Source organism: Indicator indicator, chromosome 2 (genome assembly GCF_027791375.1).
Source record: "Indicator indicator isolate 239-I01 chromosome 2, UM_Iind_1.1, whole genome shotgun sequence".
NCBI classification, from domain to species: Eukaryota; Metazoa; Chordata; class Aves; order Piciformes; family Indicatoridae; genus Indicator; species Indicator indicator.
This window is the reverse complement of record NC_072011.1, coordinates 3,943,985-3,964,819: the sequence shown is the minus strand read 5'-3', so window position 1 is coordinate 3,964,819 and position 20,835 is coordinate 3,943,985. Positions and strand designations below refer to the sequence as shown.

General features: G+C 46.6%; 1 protein-coding gene across 1 annotated transcript in view; it reads right to left on the bottom strand.

Annotated features, from left to right (window-relative positions):
* BCKDHB (branched chain keto acid dehydrogenase E1 subunit beta) overlaps positions 1–20,835 on the bottom strand; it is a 151,487-nt gene that overhangs the window by 110,519 nt on the left and 20,133 nt on the right. Inside the window, exons 4-6 of the mRNA XM_054394701.1 lie at positions 10,651–10,784; positions 3,322–3,477; positions 1,761–1,869 (exon numbers count right to left, since the gene is read on the bottom strand). Coding sequence (XP_054250676.1) covers positions 1,761–1,869; positions 3,322–3,477; positions 10,651–10,784 — 399 coding nt within the window. The remainder of the gene's footprint in view (positions 1–1,760; positions 1,870–3,321; positions 3,478–10,650; positions 10,785–20,835) is intronic.

The window sequence follows — 20,835 nt, the reverse complement described above, 5'->3', positions numbered from 1 at the left end:
TGCCTTGTCTCTATAACAACCACTGATGCAAGTCATATTTATCTCTACACCACCCATGTCATATATAGCACAATTAAATGAAACTGAAAAGGTCAGAAAACATCAGAGGAGGTTCTCTATGAGATGCCTGAACCTGATAATGTCAAGGTGACTCATCTTCTCCTTTGATTCAGAATCATTACATACCCTTGACACTGCACAGCCTGTTAACAACATTTTCATATACCCAAGCTTCCCTCTTGGTTTTAATTCAGGCATTTTCTTAGCACCTCTGACATTTAAGAGGACACCATCATGGCACCAGAATCACAGAATGTTAGGAGCTGGAAAGAACCTTGAAAGAACATCCTGTCCAACCCCCCCAGAATCACCTCTTTTGTTGCCCTAATTTTGTTAATTGCTATGGAAGAATATGCAGAGAATTATTTCATATTTTTCTCTTCTTTATTGCAAGTGTAGGGAGGAGTTTTTTGCAAAGGCATTGGAATAAAACCCTGCCAAATCTGGACATCCTGATAAATTTTTCTCAGAAGCAGATTTTGGCATTTAAAAGTGTCAGGAATTCTACATGAGCTCATCCAATGGGTATCTTGGTGCAGCAGAGTTTAGCTGCAATTAGAAATTGGTTAATTTCACAGAATCACAGAATGTTAGGGGCTGGAAGGGACCTCGAAAGCTCATCCAGTCCAACCTCCCTCCCAGAGCAGGATGACCAAGAGCAGATCACACAAGAATGCATCCAGGTGGGTTGTGAATATCTCCAGAGAGGGAGGCTCCACAACCCCCACCAGGTAGCCTGTTCCAGTGTTCTGTCACCCTCACAGGGAAAATATATTTCCTCCTGTTTCCACGGAAGTTCCTATACCTCAACTTCCACCATTGCCCACTGTCCATGTCCTTCTTGTGTTGAGGGTACCAGAGCTGGACACAGGACTCCAGATGAGGGCTCCCCAGAGCAGAGTAAAGTGGCAGAATCACCTCTCTGGATCTGCTGGCCACACATCTTTTGATGCAGCCCAGGATGCCATTGGCCTCTCCAGCTTGTCCAGTTCTTTCTGACCTCCCATCCCTCTAGCATATGAACAGCACCACTCAGCTTGGTGTCATCTGCAAACTTGCTGATGGTGCACTCACAATCCCACTGTTTATATCACTGATAATCATTCTACCTATCTCCATACACAAAATCTGGGTTTGTCCACTCTGTTCTCAAGTCCAAAGAAATACCAAGGTAATTTTCACAACCAACCCAAGCACTGCCAGCCTCAAATTACTTTGCTGTTTAGTCTTGAGAAGAGAAGACAGAGGGGATCTGAGCAACACCAACAGGTTCATACTAGAAAAGTGAAGATTTCACCTCAATATGAGGAGAAACTTCTTTCCAGTGAGGGTGACAGAGCCCTGGAACAGGCTGCCCAGAGAGTTGTGGAGTTTCCTTCTCTGGAGACTTTCCAAACCCACCTGGATGCATTCCTGTGTGTCCTGCCCAGGGTGATGCTGCTTTGGCAGGGGGGTTGGACCTGATGATCTCTGGAGGTGTGATACTGTGAATCAGACTATAAATGGTCATTTATCTTTGCACTCAGATTTAAAGATCCTGTTCAACTACCAAAATTCCCCTAAAAACACAACCTCCAAACATAGCTACAGAGTAACCAAGCAAAGACTTCTGCTGTAGTACTACTGTAGCTGTGACTATCAATATATTTTACTTTGTTTAAGTATTGTTTTGTAGGATAATACAGGATACAAATCTTTACCTGCAGCTCTGTAAAGTATTTTAGGTTCAAAGAATATGCATGGATTTTCATCCTCTATGCATGACAGCAGCAGCCCTTTGGCCTGAAGAGGACTCCTTGGAATAACAATCTGTTAAAAAAAAAAAAAAATTAGTAGTTTATTTAAAATGCAATTCTGCTGCAAACTTCCCCAAGGAAGAATTAAAACCCAAGCAAACTTTTGCTTTAAAGAGCACTATGTCTAGATGGATTAGTTCTTACAAAGCGTATTAACATCAGGGCTCTGTTACTAACTCCTACCAGAAGAAACAGAAGAATCACAGAATCACAGAAACATTCAGGTTGGAAAAGAGCCTCAGGATCACTAAGTCCAACCCACAACCCTACTCTGCAAGGGTCACCCCTAAACCATAGCCCCAAGCACCACCGCCAAACCACCTTGACACATATCCAGGCTTGGGCACTCAACCACCACCCTGGGCACCACGTTCCAATGCCTGACCACTCACACTATGGAAAAAAAAGGTTTCCTAACGTCCAGTCTCCAAGGGTGGAAAACCCACAACCTCTCAGAGTAATCTGTATCAAGTCCTTTCTTATATTCAGAAGAGAATCTCTTATGCTTCAGTGTGTGCCTACTGCCTCACATTGTCATTCACACAAAAGAATTTAATAATGCACTTAAGACATGCAAGAGGAAGGAAAAAATATAGGGAAGTACTATTTATTCGTGTTAGTCTTTCCTTTCTGTACTATAGTGGACACAGAAGTGATGTTGTATGTATGTCTTTAGTGCAAAAAAAAAACACAAGTACAAACTGTTTTGTCTACTAAAGATTGAGAATGTTTAGCCATTATTGTAACAAACAACATTTTAAGCTTTATAACTTGAAAAACTTCTAGAAGAGTTTTTAATTAAACATGTTCAGATATTTTGTTGTGGACTGACTTCCATTTTTCTCCCCCCTGCTTGCACCTAGACCCATTGTTAGTCATGCTGTGGTAGTTCTAGGCTGTGCCTGGAAAATTTTCCACATATCTGGAACAGAAAAGTAGTAGAATGCAAATAAATTACCATTGGATGTAAAAAGGAAAAGAATGATAAGGTCCAAATAATCCCATTGGCCTGGTATCTAACATAAAGCTAGTTGGACAAACTAACTTTGGCTCTCTCTTTGTGATTTCTTCACTTTGGCAGACACTAACCTGGTGTTTCTGCTGGCTTGCTGGCCTTGACTACATCCATTGTTGTGGTTAAGTACTAACAGCCTACTCTCTGCTCCTCTGTCTTTTACCTTGTTCTGGGGAGGGGAAAGCTGTTGGTAACCCCCTGGTTTTGCCCAGGGGGGGTCCTTGTGTTGTTTATAAATTGTCAATATGGGTATATTTTGTATATCTTGTACATATCCATTGCATTCCACATTTTAGATTGTAGTTCTGCTGGTAAATTTACTTTCATTTGCTTTCCACTTAGCTGGCCTGGTGATTTCATGTTGGGGGGAATTTCAACCCACCACACACGCCCATTGAAAACAAGCAACCAAACCAAATTCATCATCATAAAAATGTAAGAGTACAGTACCTTTATTCCTGGACAGTGAGCAAAAAAAGCTTCTGGACTTTGAGAGTGATACAGTGCTCCATGACCCACACAACCCCAGGGGGCTCTGATGGTGAGGTTTCCACAGTTGAAGAGATCTCCAGAGCGGTAGCGATACTTTGCTGCTTCGTTAACAATCTGGGGAGGTTAACACAGAAAAGCAACATTCAGTGCAATCCCTTAGCTGTCTGTCATTAAGGTCTAAAACACAGGCAACAACAAAACTACATCTGCACCATGCTTGGAATTCAGAGCATCAGAGCAGAAGCAAAGGAATCCTGACAGTCAAGAGCAGGGCAAATATTTCCCAAGGCCAATGAAGAGATGAGGTAGTGCTCAAGTTCACAGGCTCACAGGATGTTAGAGGTTAGAATGGACCTCTGGAATGGTCCAACTCCCCTGCCAGAGCAGGGCCACAGAATCCAGCACAGGTCACACAGGAATGCATCCAGATGGGTCTTGAGTCTCCAGAGAAGGAGATTCCACAACCTCTCTGGGGGAGCCTGTTCCAGTGCTCTGTCACCCTCACAGTGAAGAAGTTCCTCCTCATGTTGAGGTGGAACTCATGTGCTGCAGTTTCTACCGACTGCCCCTCATCCTATCCCAGGCTGCAACTGAGCAGAGCCTGTCCCCTCCCCTCTTGACCCCCAGCCCTCAGATATTTATAGACATTGATCAGATCCCCTCTCAGTCTTCTCTTCTCCAGACTAAAAAGCCCCAGGACTCTCAGCCTCTCCTCACAGGGCACATGCTCCAGTCCCTTAATCATCCTGGTAGGTCTTTCCAGCAGATCCTTGTCCCTCTTGAAGTGGGGAGCCCAAAACTGGATGCAATATTCTAGGGTGAGGTCTCACTAGGGCAGAGTAGAGGGACTGGGGGGAGAACCTCCCTCAGTTAGATACCTAGGGCTGAGAAGCAGCCATACAACCAAGGAAGGTATGGTGTAGTGCTCAAGATAAATGCCTAGGGCTGAGAAGCAGCCATACAACCAAGGAAGCTATGGTGTAGTGCTCCAGTTAGATGCCTAGGGCTGAGAAGCAGCCATACAACCAAGGAAGCTATGGTGTAGTGCTCCAGTTAGATGCCTAGGGCTGAGAAGCAGCCATACAACCAAGGAAGGTATGGTGTAGTGCTCAAGATAGATGCCTAGGGCTGAGAAGCAGCCATACAACCAAGGAAGCTATGGTGTAGTGCTCCAGTTAGATGCCTAGGGCTGAGAAGCAGCCATACAACCAAGGAAGCTATGGTGTAGTGCTCCAGTTAGATGCCTAGGGCTGAGAAGCAGCCATACAACCAAGGAAGCTATGGTGTAGTGCTCCAGTTAGATGCCTAGGGCTGAGAAGCAGCCATACAACCAAGGAAGCTATGGTGTAGTGCTCCAGTTAGATGCCTAGGGCTGAGAAGCAGCCATACAACCAAGGAAGGTATGGTGTAGTGCTCCAGTTAGATGCCTAGGGCTGAGAAGCAGCCATACAACCAAGGAAGCTATGGTGTAGTGCTCCAGTTAGATGCCTAGGGCTGAGAAGCAGCCATACAACCAAGGAAGGTATGGTGTAGTGCTCAAGATAGATGCCTAGGGCTGAGAAGCAGCCATACAACCAAGGAAGCTATGGTGTAGTGCTCAAGATAGATGCCTAGGGCTGAGAAACAGCCATACAACCAAGGAAGCTATGGTGTAGTGCTCAAGATAGATGCCTAGGGCTGAGAAGCAGCCATACAACCAAGGAAGCTATGGTGTAGTGCTCCAGTTAGATGCCTAGGGCTGAGAAGCAGCCATACAACCAAGGAAGCTATGGTGTAGTGCTCCAGTTAGATGCCTAGGGCTGAGAAGCAGCCATACAACCAAGGAAGCTATGGTGTAGTGCTCCAGTTAGATGCCTAGGGCTGAGAAGCAGCCATACAACCAAGGAAGCTATGGTGTAGTGCTCCAGTTAGATGCCTAGGGCTGAGAAGCAGCCATACAACCAAGGAAGCTATGGTGTAGTGCTCAAGATAGATGCCTAGGGCTGAGAAGCAGCCATACAACCAAGGAAGCTATGGTGTAGTGCTCAAGATAGATGCCTAGGGCTGAGAAGCAGCCATACAACCAAGGAAGGTATGGTGTAGTGCTCCAGTTAGATGCCTAGGGCTGAGAAGCAGCCATACAACCAAGGAAGCTATGGTGTAGTGCTCCAGTTAGATGCCTAGGGCTGAGAAGCAGCCATACAACCAAGGAAGCTATGGTGTAGTGCTCAAGATAGATGCCTAGGGCTGAGAAGCAGCCATACAACCAAGGAAGCTATGGTGTAGTGCTCCAGTTAGATGCCTAGGGCTGAGAAGCAGCCATACAACCAAGGAAGGTATGGTGTAGTGCTCAAGATAGATGCCTAGGGCTGAGAAGCAGCCATACAACCAAGGAAGCTATGGTGTAGTGCTCAAGATAGATGCCTAGGGCTGAGAAGCAGCCATACAACCAAGGAAGCTATGGTGTAGTGCTCCAGTTAGATGCCTAGGGCTGAGAAGCAGCCATACAACCAAGGAAGGTATGGTGTAGTGCTCCAGTTAGATGCCTAGGGCTGAGAAGCAGCCATACAACCAAGGAAGGTATGGTGTAGTGCTCAAGATAGATGCCTAGGGCTGAGAAGCAGCCATACAACCAAGGAAGGTATGGTGTAGTGCTCAAGAGAGATGCCTAGGGCTGAGAAGCAGCCATACAACCAAGGAAGCTATGGTGTAGTGCTCAAGATAGATGCCTAGGGCTGAGAAGCAGCCATACAACCAAGGAAGCTATGGTGTAGTGCTCCAGTTAGATGCCTAGGGCTGAGAAGCAGCCATACAACCAAGGAAGGTATGGTGTAGTGCTCCAGTTAGATGCCTAGGGCTGAGAAGCAGCCATACAACCAAGGAAGCTATGGTGTAGTGCTCCAGTTAGATGCCTAGGGCTGAGAAGCAGCCATACAACCAAGGAAGCTATGGTGTAGTGCTCCAGTTAGATGCCTAGGGCTGAGAAGCAGCCATACAACCAAGGAAGCTATGGTGTAGTGCTCCAGTTAGATGCCTAGGGCTGAGAAGCAGCCATACAACCAAGGAAGGTATGGTGTAGTGCTCCAGTTAGATGCCTAGGGCTGAGAAGCAGCCATACAACCAAGGAAGCTATGGTGTAGTGCTCCAGTTAGATGCCTAGGGCTGAGAAGCAGCCATACAACCAAGGAAGCTATGGTGTAGTGCTCAAGATAGATGCCTAGGGCTGAGAAGCAGCCATACAACCAAGGAAGCTATGGTGTAGTGCTCAAGATAGATGCCTAGGGCTGAGAAGCAGCCATACAACCAAGGAAGCTATGGCGTAGTGCTCAAGATAGATGCCTAGGGCTGAGAAGCAGCCATACAACCAAGGAAGCTATGGTGTAGTGCTCCAGTTAGATGCCTAGGGCTGAGAAGCAGCCATACAACCAAGGAAGGTATGGTGTAGTGCTCCAGTTAGATGCCTAGGGCTGAGAAGCAGCCATACAACCAAGGAAGGTATGGTGTAGTGCTCAAGATAGATGCCTAGGGCTGAGAAGCAGCCATACAACCAAGGAAGCTATGGTGTAGTGCTCCAGTTAGATGCCTAGGGCTGAGAAGCAGCCATACAACCAAGGAAGGTATGGTGTAGTGCTCCAGTTAGATGCCTAGGGCTGAGAAGCAGCCATACAACCAAGGAAGCTATGGTGTAGTGCTCAAGATAGATGCCTAGGGCTGAGAAGCAGCCATACAACCAAGGAAGGTATGGTGTAGTGCTCCAGTTAGATGCCTAGGGCTGAGAAGCAGCCATACAACCAAGGAAGCTATGGTGTAGTGCTCAAGATAGATGCCTAGGGCTGAGAAGCAGCCATACAACCAAGGAAGCTATGGCGTAGTGCTCAAGATAGATGCCTAGGGCTGAGAAGCAGCCATACAACCAAGGAAGCTATGGTGTAGTGCTCCAGTTAGATGCCTAGGGCTGAGAAGCAGCCATACAACCAAGGAAGGTATGGTGTAGTGCTCCAGTTAGATGCCTAGGGCTGAGAAGCAGCCATACAACCAAGGAAGCTATGGTGTAGTGCTCAAGATAGATGCCTAGGGCTGAGAAGCAGCCATACAACCAAGGAAGCTATGGTGTAGTGCTCCAGTTAGATGCCTAGGGCTGAGAAGCAGCCATACAACCAAGGAAGCTATGGTGTAGTGCTCCAGTTAGATGCCTAGGGCTGAGAAGCAGCCATACAACCAAGGAAGCTATGGTGTAGTGCTCCAGTTAGATGCCTAGGGCTGAGAAGCAGCCATACAACCAAGGAAGCTATGGTGTAGTGCTCCAGTTAGATGCCTAGGGCTGAGAAGCAGCCATACAACCAAGGAAGCTATGGTGTAGTGCTCCAGTTAGATGCCTAGGGCTGAGAAGCAGCCATACAACCAAGGAAGCTATGGTGTAGTGCTCCAGTTAGATGCCTAGGGCTGAGAAGCAGCCATACAACCAAGGAAGCTATGGTGTAGTGCTCCAGTTAGATGCCTAGGGCTGAGAAGCAGCCATACAACCAAGGAAGCTATGGTGTAGTGCTCCAGTTAGATGCCTAGGGCTGAGAAGCAGCCATACAACCAAGGAAGCTATGGTGTAGTGCTCCAGTTAGATGCCTAGGGCTGAGAAGCAGCCATACAACCAAGGAAGCTATGGTGTAGTGCTCCAGTTAGATGCCTAGGGCTGAGAAGCAGCCATACAACCAAGGAAGGTATGGTGTAGTGCTCCAGTTAGATGCCTAGGGCTGAGAAGCAGCCATACAACCAAGGAAGCTATGGTGTAGTGCTCAAGATAGATGCCTAGGGCTGAGAAGCAGCCATACAACCAAGGAAGCTATGGTGTAGTGCTCCAGTTAGATGCCTAGGGCTGAGAAGCAGCCATACAACCAAGGAAGCTATGGTGTAGTGCTCCAGTTAGATGCCTAGGGCTGAGAAGCAGCCATACAACCAAGGAAGCTATGGTGTAGTGCTCAAGATAGATGCCTAGGGCTGAGAAGCAGCCATACAACCAAGGAAGCTATGGTGTAGTGCTCCAGTTAGATGCCTAGGGCTGAGAAGCAGCCATACAACCAAGGAAGCTATGGTGTAGTGCTCCAGTTAGATGCCTAGGGCTGAGAAGCAGCCATACAACCAAGGAAGGTATGGTGTAGTGCTCCAGTTAGATGCCTAGGGCTGAGAAGCAGCCATACAACCAAGGAAGCTATGGTGTAGTGCTCCAGTTAGATGCCTAGGGCTGAGAAGCAGCCATACAACCAAGGAAGGTATGGTGTAGTGCTCCAGTTAGATGCCTAGGGCTGAGAAGCAGCCATACAACCAAGGAAGCTATGGTGTAGTGCTCAAGATAGATGCCTAGGGCTGAGAAGCAGCCATACAACCAAGGAAGGTATGGTGTAGTGCTCCAGTTAGATGCCTAGGGCTGAGAAGCAGCCATACAACCAAGGAAGCTATGGTGTAGTGCTCAAGATAGATGCCTAGGGCTGAGAAGCAGCCATACAACCAAGGAAGGTATGGTGTAGTGCTCCAGTTAGATACCTAGGGCTGAGAAGCAGCCATACAACCAAGGAAGCTATGGTGTAGTGCTCAAGATAGATGCCTAGGGCTGAGAAGCAGCCATACAACCAAGGAAGCTATGGCGTAGTGCTCAAGATAGATGCCTAGGGCTGAGAAGCAGCCATACAACCAAGGAAGGTATGGTGTAGTGCTCCAGTTAGATACCTAGGGCTGAGAAGCAGCCATACAACCAAGGAAGGTATGGTGTAGTGCTCCAGTTAGATGCCTAGGGCTGAGAAGCAGCCATACAACCAAGGAAGCTATGGTGTAGTGCTCCAGTTAGATGCCTAGGGCTGAGAAGCAGCCATACAACCAAGGAAGCTATGGTGTAGTGCTCCAGTTAGATGCCTAGGGCTGAGAAGCAGCCATACAACCAAGGAAGGTATGGTGTAGTGCTCAAGATAGATGCCTAGGGCTGAGAAGCAGCCATACAACCAAGGAAGCTATGGTGTAGTGCTCAAGATAGATGCCTAGGGCTGAGAGGCAGCCATACAACCAAGGAAGCTATGGTGTAGTGCTCAAGATAGATGCCTAGGGCTGAGAGGCAGCCATACAACCAAGGAAGGTATGGTGTAGTGCTCAAGATAGATGCCTAGGGCTGAGAAGCAGCCATACAACCAAGGAAGCTATGGTGTAGTGCTCAAGATAGATGCCTAGGGCTGAGAAGCAGCCATACAACCAAGGAAGCTATGGCGTAGTGCTCAAGATAGATGCCTAGGGCTGAGAAGCAGCCATACAACCAAGGAAGGTATGGTGTAGTGCTCCAGTTAGATACCTAGGGCTGAGAAGCAGCCATACAACCAAGGAAGCTATGGTGTAGTGCTCCAGTTAGATGCCTAGGGCTGAGAAGCAGCCATACAACCAAGGAAGCTATGGTGTAGTGCTCCAGTTAGATGCCTAGGGCTGAGAAGCAGCCATACAACCAAGGAAGCTATGGTGTAGTGCTCCAGTTAGATGCCTAGGGCTGAGAAGCAGCCATACAACCAAGGAAGGTATGGTGTAGTGCTCAAGATAGATGCCTAGGGCTGAGAAGCAGCCATACAACCAAGGAAGCTATGGTGTAGTGCTCAAGATAGATGCCTAGGGCTGAGAGGCAGCCATACAACCAAGGAAGCTATGGTGTAGTGCTCAAGATAGATGCCTAGGGCTGAGAGGCAGCCATACAACCAAGGAAGGTATGGTGTAGTGCTCAAGATAGATGCCTAGGGCTGAGAAGCAGCCATACAACCAAGGAAGCTATGGTGTAGTGCTCAAGATAGATGCCTAGGGCTGAGAAGCAGCCATACAACCAAGGAAGCTATGGCGTAGTGCTCAAGATAGATGCCTAGGGCTGAGAGGCAGAGATATAATCCAGTTGTTCCCCATTCCCCACACTGTCAAACAGAGCACTTCAGATCTGTAGCTTGTCCTGTGGACAACACAGCCAGCTGTAGCACAACAGAGAAGGAGAGAGAGTGTTGGGAAGACATAGCTGAGAAATTTAAGGCTGCTGAAGCCAAGACAAGCACAGAAGCAAAAATGAAACAAATACACATTTTCTGCAAGCCACATCTTTAATTTCCATTATTTAAATAAGTCTTCAAGCTGGCCTTCGTACCTTCCTGTTTATTTAAAGCATGCATAAATATTAGCAATACAGCTGTGGATAGATTTGCAGAAATTACACATTCAAACCAAATATTAATGGCAACAGAAAAATGATTCAAGCAGTCATAAGATTTCTTTTTTACTTCTTCCAAATGTATTGGTACTAACCTGATCAAATGCTGGGAAAATGTAATCTGCAAACTGAATTTCTGCAATGGCTGTAGCACCTGTAACAGCAACTCCAATACCAAAGCCAACAATTCCTTGCTCACACAAGGGGGTGTTGAAAACTCTGTCTTTACCTGTAACAATAATAATACATAATAGTAATTCAGTAGTAATAGTAATTCAATAGTAATAGTAATTCAATAGTAATAGTAATTCAATAGTAATAGTAATAAAGAACAAAACCCAAACCAAACACAAACCATAATTCCTTTAACACACCAGCTCTGAGTGAAAAACACAACCCCAGAAATACTGAAGTTATAAACAAGTCACCTGCAACCAAACAAAAGGCTTTTAGATGTGGGTTTTTTTTTTCAGGTACAGGAACAAAAATCATCCATTAGAGCTAAAGATACTTTCTCCTTAAACTAACAGCTCAGAGGAAGACAAAGAGAAACACAATGAAAGATAAAGAACAGTGTCTGTAGCTTACAAAGTTCTTAATACTTCAAGCAAAAGAGTTTCTTCTGATGTATCTACAGCTTAGCATGCCTAAGGAAGGAGTGAAGAATCACAGAATCAGCCAGGTTGGAAGAGACCTCCATGATCATCAAGTCCAACAGATCACTCAATCCTAAGTAATCAACCATGGCACTAAGTGCCTCATCCAGGCTTTGCTTAAACACCTCCAGGCACATCAACCCCACCACCTCCCTGGGCAGCACATTCCCATGGCCAATCTCTCTTTCTGGGAAGAACTTCTTTCTAAGATCAAGCCTAAACTTCCCTCTGCACAGCTTGAGACTGTGTCCTCTTGTTCTGTCCCTGCTTGCCTGGGAGAAGAGCCCAACCCCCACCTGGCTACAACCTCCCTTCAGGCAGTTGTAGACAGCAATGAGGTCTGCCCTGAGCCTCCTCTTCTCCAGGCTAAACACCCCCAGCTCCCTCAGCCTCTCCTCACAGGGCTGTGCTCCACACCCCTCCCCGGCCTTGGTGCCCTTCTCTGGACACCTTCCAGCATCTCAACATCTTTCTTGAATTGAGGGGCTCAGTACTCAAGGTGTGGCCTAACCAGTGCTGAGTATCCTTACAAGCATTTCAAGGACTTCATATTTTAAGCATTGAAACTTCAATATTTTGCAGGCAGTCAGCATTAACTGTGCACACTCAAAGGCAGATGGATGGATGACAGCACCTCTATGAAATTATACTGTCCCCTGCCCACAGTCCCCATGAGCAATGCCCAGTCTTATCATCCTGCTTCACACAGATGGTTCTCAAACATTGGAATGGTCTGCTCAGGGCAGTGGGGGGAGTCATCCATCCCTGGAGGTGTTTAAGCAGTGTGTGGACCTGGCACTTAGAGCCATGGTTTAGTGTTGACCCTTCAGTGCTGGGTCAAGGGTTGGACTGGATGGTCTTTGAGGTCTCCTCCAACCAGCTGTATTTTGTGATTCTGTGTTTCTTCTGTAAGGAAATGCTGCACTACCACAGATTCTGGTTTCTCTTCAAGGCAAGAGAACAAGTTATTCCTGCTTTTAGAGGCACAAGATTGGAAATCTTATGGTTTGGGCTATCTATCTTCCCTGTGGGAATGCAGAAGGTCATTTTAGCCCTGATATTCTTGCCACAATTATTTTAGGCTCCAAATATGCAATCTAATAGATGGCTAAAGAGAAAACAGTTCAGTTCATGACATTAGAAACAACCCAACCAGCATGGCCTCTAAACTATATCCTGAAGCACTACATCTACATACTTCTTGAACACCTCCAGGGATGGAGACTCCAGCACCTCCAGCCTGTTCCAATCCCTCACCACTCTCTCAGTACAGAAGCATTTTCTAATATCCAATATAAACCTCCCCGGGTACAACTTAAGTCCATTTCTTCTTGTCCTATCACAAGTTACTTGGGAGAAGAGACCAACACCAGCCTCACTACAACTTCCTTTCAGGGAGCTGTAGAAAGCAATTAGGTCTCCCCTCAGCCTTCCTTTCCCCAGTCTAAACTACCTCACTCCCTCAGCCACTCCTCACAGACCATGCCCTCCAAACCCCTCACCACTCTCTGGACACACTGCAGCACCTCAATGTCTTTCCTATACAGTGGAGCCCAGAACTGAACAAAGTATTCAAGCTGTGGCCTCAGCAGAGCTGAGTACAGGGGCACCATCACTTCCCTACTCCTGCTGGACACACTGGTTTGGATACAGACCAGGATGCTGTTGGCCTTCTTGGCCCTCTGGGCACACTGCTCAACACTATAGAATCATAGAAACAAAATTTGACAAAAGTTTGAAGAGTTTGAAAGATAAATGCTTGTGTCTTAGAGTACTTTTAAGTTACCTGCATGCTGGGCTGCTTCTTGCTTAAAAACAGTTTTCCATTAAATTCTTACAACTTAGAAACCTTGCTGTTCACAGAATCACAGAACTGTCAGGGTTGGAAGGGACCTTAAGGATCATCCAGTTCCAACCATCCTGCCATGGGCAGGGACACCTCACACTCCATCTCCATGGCAGGTTGCTCACAGCCACATCCAGCCTGGCTGCAAAAACCTCCAGGGATGAGGCTTCTACCACCTCCCTGGGCAACCTGTTCCAGTGTCTCACCACCCTCATGGGGAAAACCTTCTTCCTCACTTCTAGTTTTGTTCCATTCCCCCCAATCCTATCCCTCCCTGACATCCTAAAAAGTCCCTCCCCAGCTTTCTTATAGCCCCCTTCAGATACTGGAAGGCCACAAGAAGGTCTCCTCAGAGCCTTCTCTTCTCCAGACTAAACAGCCCCAATTTTGTGTCTGTGTCCTCTTAGGAGAGGAGCTCCAGCCCTCTGCTCATCCTCGTGACCCTTCTTTGGACACCTTCCAGCACCTCCAGACCTTTCTTGTAATTGGGGCACTGGACACAGTGCTCCAAGTGGGGTCTCACCAGAGCAGTGTATTGCCACAACATTGCCACTCTCATATGTATAATTAACTCTGAATTCCAGATTAACAGAATTACTGCACAGCTTTTTAAAGAAAGTGTGGTTTTGGTGTCTGAATGTCAAACACACCCAATACTAACCTGATCAGCCCTGACTCACTGCAAAGTACCTTGCAGAGCAGAGAACATCCTAACAGAAGTGCTGAAATGCTGCTGAGATTAGAGGCAGCATGCTGCTAGCAGTGCAGTATGATGAAATATGTGAAGTGACAATCAATAAAAGCAATGTGAAATACAACAGGAAAGATATAACATGATCAGCTTGAAGCACTTAATGTGGATGTTCAGAACTAAAGGCATAATCCTGAAGTACTGTGGCTCAAAACTGTACAAAAAAGAGGCAGGTCATTGTCACTGAATGAGAGTCATTACTCAGGAATTGTTTTGAGTGTACCTTTAAAGCAAAAATACTGATCCCTATTTCTTTGATGGGAAAAAAAATCACAATGACAGAAACATTCAGGTTGGAGAAGACCCTCAGGATCACCAAGTCCAACCCAGAACATTACTCAGCCCTAAACCATAGCCCCAAGCACCACATCCAAACCACCTCTAAACACATCCAGGCTTAGGGATTCAACCACCTCCCTGGGCAGCACATTCCAATGCCTGACCACTCTTGCCAGCAAAAAATGTTTCCTGATGTCCAGTCTAAACCTACCCAGTCACTGCTTGAGGTCATTCCCTCTTGTTCTGTCACTAATTCCCTGTGAGAAGAGACCAGCACCAGCCTCTCTAAAGTGTCCTTTCAGGTAGCTGTAGAGAGCAATGAGGTCTGCCCTCAGCCTCCTCTTTTCCAAACTAACCATCCCCAGCTCCTTCAGTCTCTCTTCATCAGATTTATTCTCCAGGCCCTTCCCAGCTTCCTTGCCCTCCTCTGCACTGGCTCCAGCACCTCCACAACTCTCTTGGATTGAGGTGCCCCAAACTGGACACAATACTCAAGGTGTGGCCTCACCAGAGCTGAGTGTAAGGGGAGAAACCCTTGGACAGGGTTTCAAGGAGTAGGGTTTTCCTTATGTGTAGGCCTTTGAGGGAAAAAACACAGACATGACATTAGGGTAAAACAAATCTATTAATTGCTGTTAACAAAAATTGTCTGGCATGGCTTTAACCTCCCACTTGTATTTATACAATATGAAAATCATTACCCAAACTAAACAAAGGTATTTAAATTCTGACATTTCAAGGCATTAAGCTTATCTGTTTTTTTTTCTATTTCACTGTTTTTTTTAATTTTCCAATTGTTGCTTGGTTTCCTTTTTAAAAAAATGGTTTAAAGGAAATCAATTTTCATCAACAGCATTCACATCACCTTTGGCAAACCAGCTGAGTCAGATTTCAGCTGAAACCTGACTAAAGCATCCTACCTCGAGACACTTTTGTCATTTCACAGTTCCTCTCCTTACCAGTGAAGAAAATGTGCTCTCCTCCTCTTACTTGTGTCAGCCATGCTGCTCAAAATAAGCCAACACAAACTCCAGGTGGAAGCAGAACCTCTAAGTCAGCTGAAACCAGATGCCCCAGCCTCTGAAGAAAGACACCATGCTGGTGCCCATTTCAATTCACCTTCCCAGCTTTATCAACATCCCCAGTTTCAGCCACCTGAACAGGTGGATTCCCTTTTGCAAGTAGTGAGGGAAGCAATATGGCAAACGGGGCTACAAGAGAAAAGGATGAATCATAGAAGCACAGAATGGCTCAGGTTGGAAGGGACCTTAGAGCTCATCTACTCCAACCTCCCTGCCACAGGCAGGGACATGTCTCCACTAGACTTGGCTACTCAAGCCCTCATCCAAACTGGCCTTCAACACCCCCATGGAAGAGGCATCCACAACCTCCCTGGGCAGCCTGTTCCAGAGTCCCACCACCCTCATATGAAAGAGCTTCCTAAGATCCAGTCTAAACCTACTCTCCCTCAGCTTCAAACCATTCCCTCTAGTCCTGTCACTAGACACCCTTACAAAAAGTCCCTCTCCAGCCTTCCTGTAGGCTCCTACTGCAAGTCAGCTGTAAGGTCCCCACAGAGTCTTCTCTTCTCTAGGCTGAACAACCCAAGCTCCCTCAGCCTATACTCATAGCAGAGGTGTTCTCCTCATCTCTCCATCCCAATAACTCTGGAAGAAGATTAGATGCATGTTAAAGCAAGTGAATTAATCCACTAGAATCTGACAAGATTAAAAACACCAAGGAAGATGCAGGGTTTGATTAAAAGTAATTTTTAGGCAATTACTCCATCCTCCCCTGAGCTACTTTGACAAAAAAGAGGCTGAGTTTTGCAAGTCTTGGAACAAAGAGTTTAAGTACCTCACAAACTGCTCAAATTCCTACTGACCCTCTGTCTAAGGGGCAACAGCTTTAAGACAGTCTGGAGGATCAGAGAGATCAGAATCATCTTCTCATCCTCCAAGAATAAAAAGTCTCATAGCAACCTAACAGAGCATGTTTATAAGACACATGTAGTCGATTATGATGCATTAACTTCCTGGCCTGCATCACCTTTATTTATTCCAAGCCATCAGGAAAATTTAAAAAAAAAGAAGAAACCAGAACAACAAAGTGTTTCAGATTTAAATATCTGCAATGAAACATTTTCCTGTCTTCATTTAACTTCAAGACTATCCAATCTCCTATGATGTTAAAACCCCACCCAAGCCTCCAGCTCTCCATAACTTCACACGAGTCTGGAGGACTCTGTGCTGCATCATTTGGAGAATCAATCTGATGAAGAGGGACTGAAGGAGCTGGGGCTGCTTAGTTTGGAACAGAAGAGGCTGAGAGGAGACCTCATTGCTCTCTACAACTACCTGAGAGGACTTTGCAGAGAGGCTTGTGCTGGTCTCTTCTCACAGGTAATTAGTGATAGAAGAAGAGAGAATATCCTCAAGATGTGACTGAGTAGGTTTATTTAGACTGGACATTAGGAAGTATTTTTTCAGGGGAAAAAGTGGTCAGGCATTGCTGCCCAGGGAGGTGGTTGAGTCCCCAAGCCTGGATGTGTTTAAGGGTGGTTTAGATGTGGTGCTTGGGGCTATGCTTTAGAGGTGAACCTTGTAGAGGATTCTGGGTTGGACTTAGTGATCCTGAGGATCTTTTCCAACCTGAATGTTTCTGTGATTTGAGTGGTTTAAGGAGTAGTGCTAGTGATGGAGCCATAGATCTATAGAATGGGGTTGGTTGGAAGGGACCTTAAAGATCACCCACTTCCACCCCGACCCCACCATGGGCAGGGACATCTTCCACTAGATCAGGTGGCTCAAGACTTTGTCCAACCAGGGAGGGGGCAGGGTGTTTTGTTTCTAAGACATTTCTGTATCTCTTGGGTTAAAAAGAAGATTGCTACACCACTTAGACGCACACAAGTCTATGGGGCTACACCCAAGGGTGCTGAGGGAGTTGGCAGATGTACTCCCCAAGCCACTTTTACTTTTCATTACTCACCTGAAGCCCTGGCTAAGTGGGGAGGCCCTAATGGACTGGAGGGTAGCAAATGCAACATCTGTCTACAAGATAGGAAAAAAGGAGGATCCAAGAAACTATAGACCTGTCAGTCTGACCTTGGTACCAGGGAAGGTCATGGAGCAGGTCCTCTCAGCACCATTACACAACATATAGAGGACAACCAGGGGATCAGGCCCCACCAGCATGGGTTTTCTTTCTGCCTGATTTTCTTCTCTCAACTATTGGATGAGGGAAAGGCTGTGGATATTGTCTACCCAGACTTTCAAAAAGCCTTTGACATTGTTTCCCACAGAATTCTTACGGACAAGCTGGCTGCTCATGGCTTGGAAAGGGACCTGGGGATTCTAACTGACAAGCAGCTGAATATGAATGCATCTGGAATGCAACCAGGTGGGGTTGGAAAGTGTCCAGAGAAGGAGACTCCACAACCTCTGGGCAGCCTGCTCCAGTGCTCTGTCACCCTCACTCCAAAGAAGTTTCTCCTCATGTTGAGCTGAAACCTTCTCTGTTCTAGCTTGTACCTGTTGTTCATTGTCTTACCACTGTGAATCACCCAGCAGAGCCTGGCCCCCTCCACTTGACCCCCACCCCTCAGCTATTGAGAGACATTGATCAGATCCCCTCTCAGCCTTCTCTTCTCCACACTAAACAGCCCCAGGGCTCTCAGGCTCTCTTCACAGGGGAGATGCTCAAGTCCCCTAAGCATCCTCATGGCTCTCCCTTGGACTCTCTCCAGCAGGTCTCTGTCTCTCTTGAACTGGGGAGCCCCAAACTGGACACAGGATTGCAGCTGTGGTCTCAGCAGGGCAGAGTAGAGGGGGAGCAGAACCTCCCTAGCCCTGCTGGCCACACTTTTCTTGCTGCACCCCAGGATCCCATTGGCTCTCTTGGCCACAAGGGCACATTGCTGTCCCATGCAGAACTTGCTGTCCACCAGCACTCCAAGGTCTTTCTCCATGGAGCTGCTTTCCAGCAGGGCAGCCCCTAACCTGTCCTGGTGCCTGACTTAATAAGAAAGAAGAACTTCTATAATAACTGCCTAGCTTAACATGCTGCTCAGCCTGCTCACTGCAAGATGGGCTCTGAATCAAGTTAAATCCTAATTAAGTAGCTCCACAAAGTTCTTCTGTTGCAAAGCTATTCAGAGACTTGATTAGACTGGGGACAGTACTCTTGTGACCCTTTTAGACCTCTAGCAAATTACTTCCCAGAAAAGGGAGTGTTTTACTCCCTCTAACTAAAGTCTGCAGCACCTTCTTAACCTGAAGTGCTGCTAATTACCACACTCTTATCAGGAAGTTCAGAGGCAGAAGAAACAGCAGCCATAATAAACTAGTCCCACTTGAAAAGTACAAATGACACAGAGGGCACACTGATCACAAGGCTAACCAAGGAAACAGAGAATCAATACATTCCCCCCAAGACTTAGGAAAGGTGTGAAGACTGACATCTAAAAGAAGGTACATGAAGTGTGCTTGCCCACCTAGCATTCTTACAGACAGCAAAAGCTAGTTACGCTCATCAATTCCATCTTGTGTCTTTAGCAAACTTTAATCCTCCTTGACACTCAATTATTACAATAATCCTTCCAAATGTCTCACTGCAAGTATTTACTGAAGTGGAAAAATTCCATTTGTATGAAGTTCAGCAGCACATCGTTTTGCCCAGCAAGTGTATCTTGAAATATCTTGAAAATGCATTAGAGCAGCTTTCTCAGGCACTAGACTTAGCATCAGGTTCTATATTAAAACACAGATCCCTTATCTTTCCATCAAACAGGTTTAGAACACATCAAAAAGAAACAAATACTTCTAAGTCCCACGAGCCAGCAACGTGCCCTTGTGGGCAAGAGAGCTGATGACATCCTGGGGTGTATTGGAAGGACTGTGCTTAGTAGGTCCAGAGAGATTCTGCTCCCCCCTCTACTCTGCCCTGGTGAGGCCACATCTGGAATATTGTGTCCAGTTCTGAGATCCTCAGTTCAAGAAGGACCTCAAAGAACTGCTTGAAAGAGTCCGGCACAGAGCCACAAAGACCCTGAAGGGTGTGGAACATCTCCCTCATGAGGAAAGGCTGAGGGAGCTGAGGCTGTTCAGCTTGAAGGAGACCGAGAGGTGACTCATTCATGTTTGTAAAGGGCACTGTCAGGAGGATGCAGCTAGGCTCTGCTCAGTGATGTCCAATGATAGGGTAAGGGGCAATGGGTGCAAGCTGAAGCATAAGAGGTTCCATGGAAATATGAGGAAAAGCTTTTTCACTGTGAGGGTGACAGAGCCCTGGAAAAGGCTGCCCAAAGAGGTTGTGGAATCTCCTTCACTGAAGATATTCAAAACCCTCCTGGATGCATTCCTGTGTGACCTACTCTAGGGTGATCTTACTCTGGTAGGGGGTTGGACTGAATGGTCTTTTGAGGTCCCTTCCAAACCCTAACATTCTGTCACTCTGAAGTCAAATAATTTTCAACCAGCAGACCAATAAAATAAACAAAATTCTATTTAGTTCTGCCATAGAATGATTTATATCAATATCTTACAGATTCAAACAGTGCAAAAGGATACACCACACCGTATCAAGTCCTCAACATTTGTTTTTCCCCATTATCTTAAGAACTGGCTATTTAAGATGAAAATGAAAAAATATTCTATTGTGGAATGAGTCAGGAATATATTCTCCAGATGTCACTGTTCAAAGGCATTTATATAAAACAGAACAAAATCCTGATCTTGCAAAACTGCTCTGGAAGAACCAGGCAAGCAAGCTGCAGAATTCTCTGCTTAAATCCACCCACAAAGAAACATGGATAACCAGAATGGAGACTGCTCAGGATTTACTCTGTACACAACAACAAGTCATACTGAACTCCAAACAACACGTTCCACACTCAGCTGGGAGCCAAGCCCAGCTGGAGGGCTGTAACTAGTGGAGTCCCCAAGGGATCAGTGCTGGGTCTGCTCATGTTTAACATCTTCATCAATGACATTGATGAGGGGACAGACAGACAGAGTTTACTCAGCAAGTTTGCTGATGATACCAAACTGGGAGGCTTGGCTGAGACACCTGAAGGCTGTGAGGCCATTCAGAGAGACCTGGACAGGCTGAGAGCTGGGCAGAGAGGAACCTAATGAGGGTCAACAAGGAACAGTGCAGAGTCCTGCACCTGGGAAGGAAGAATAAACTGCAGCAGGACAGGTTGGGAGGGGATCTGCTGGAGAGCAGCCCCAAGGAGAAGGAGCTGGGAGTGCTGGTGGGCAACAAGTTCTGACTGGGACAGCAATGTGCCCTGGGGGCCAAGAAGGCCAAGGGGATCCTGGGGTGCATTGAGAGGAGTGTGTCCAGCAGATCCAGGGAGGTTCTCCTCTCCCTCTACTCTGCCCTGGTGAGACCTCACCTGGAATATTGCATCCAGTTCTGGGCTCCCCAGTTCAAGAGGGACAGAGATCTGCTGGAGAGAGTCCAATGGAGAGCTACAAGGATACTGAAGGGACTGGAGCACTGCCTGGGGAGGAGAAGCTGAGAGCACTGGGGCTGTTTAGTCTGGAGAAGAGAAGACTGAGAGGGGAACCTGGTTGATTCTGTGAAATGTCCATAAATACCTGAGGGCTGGGGGTCAAGAGGGAGGGGACAGGCTCTGCTCACTTGCACCCTGGGATAGGACAAGGGGCAATGGATAGAAACTCCAGCACAGGAGGTTCCACCTCAGCATGAGGAGGAACTTCTTCACTGTGGGGGTGACAGA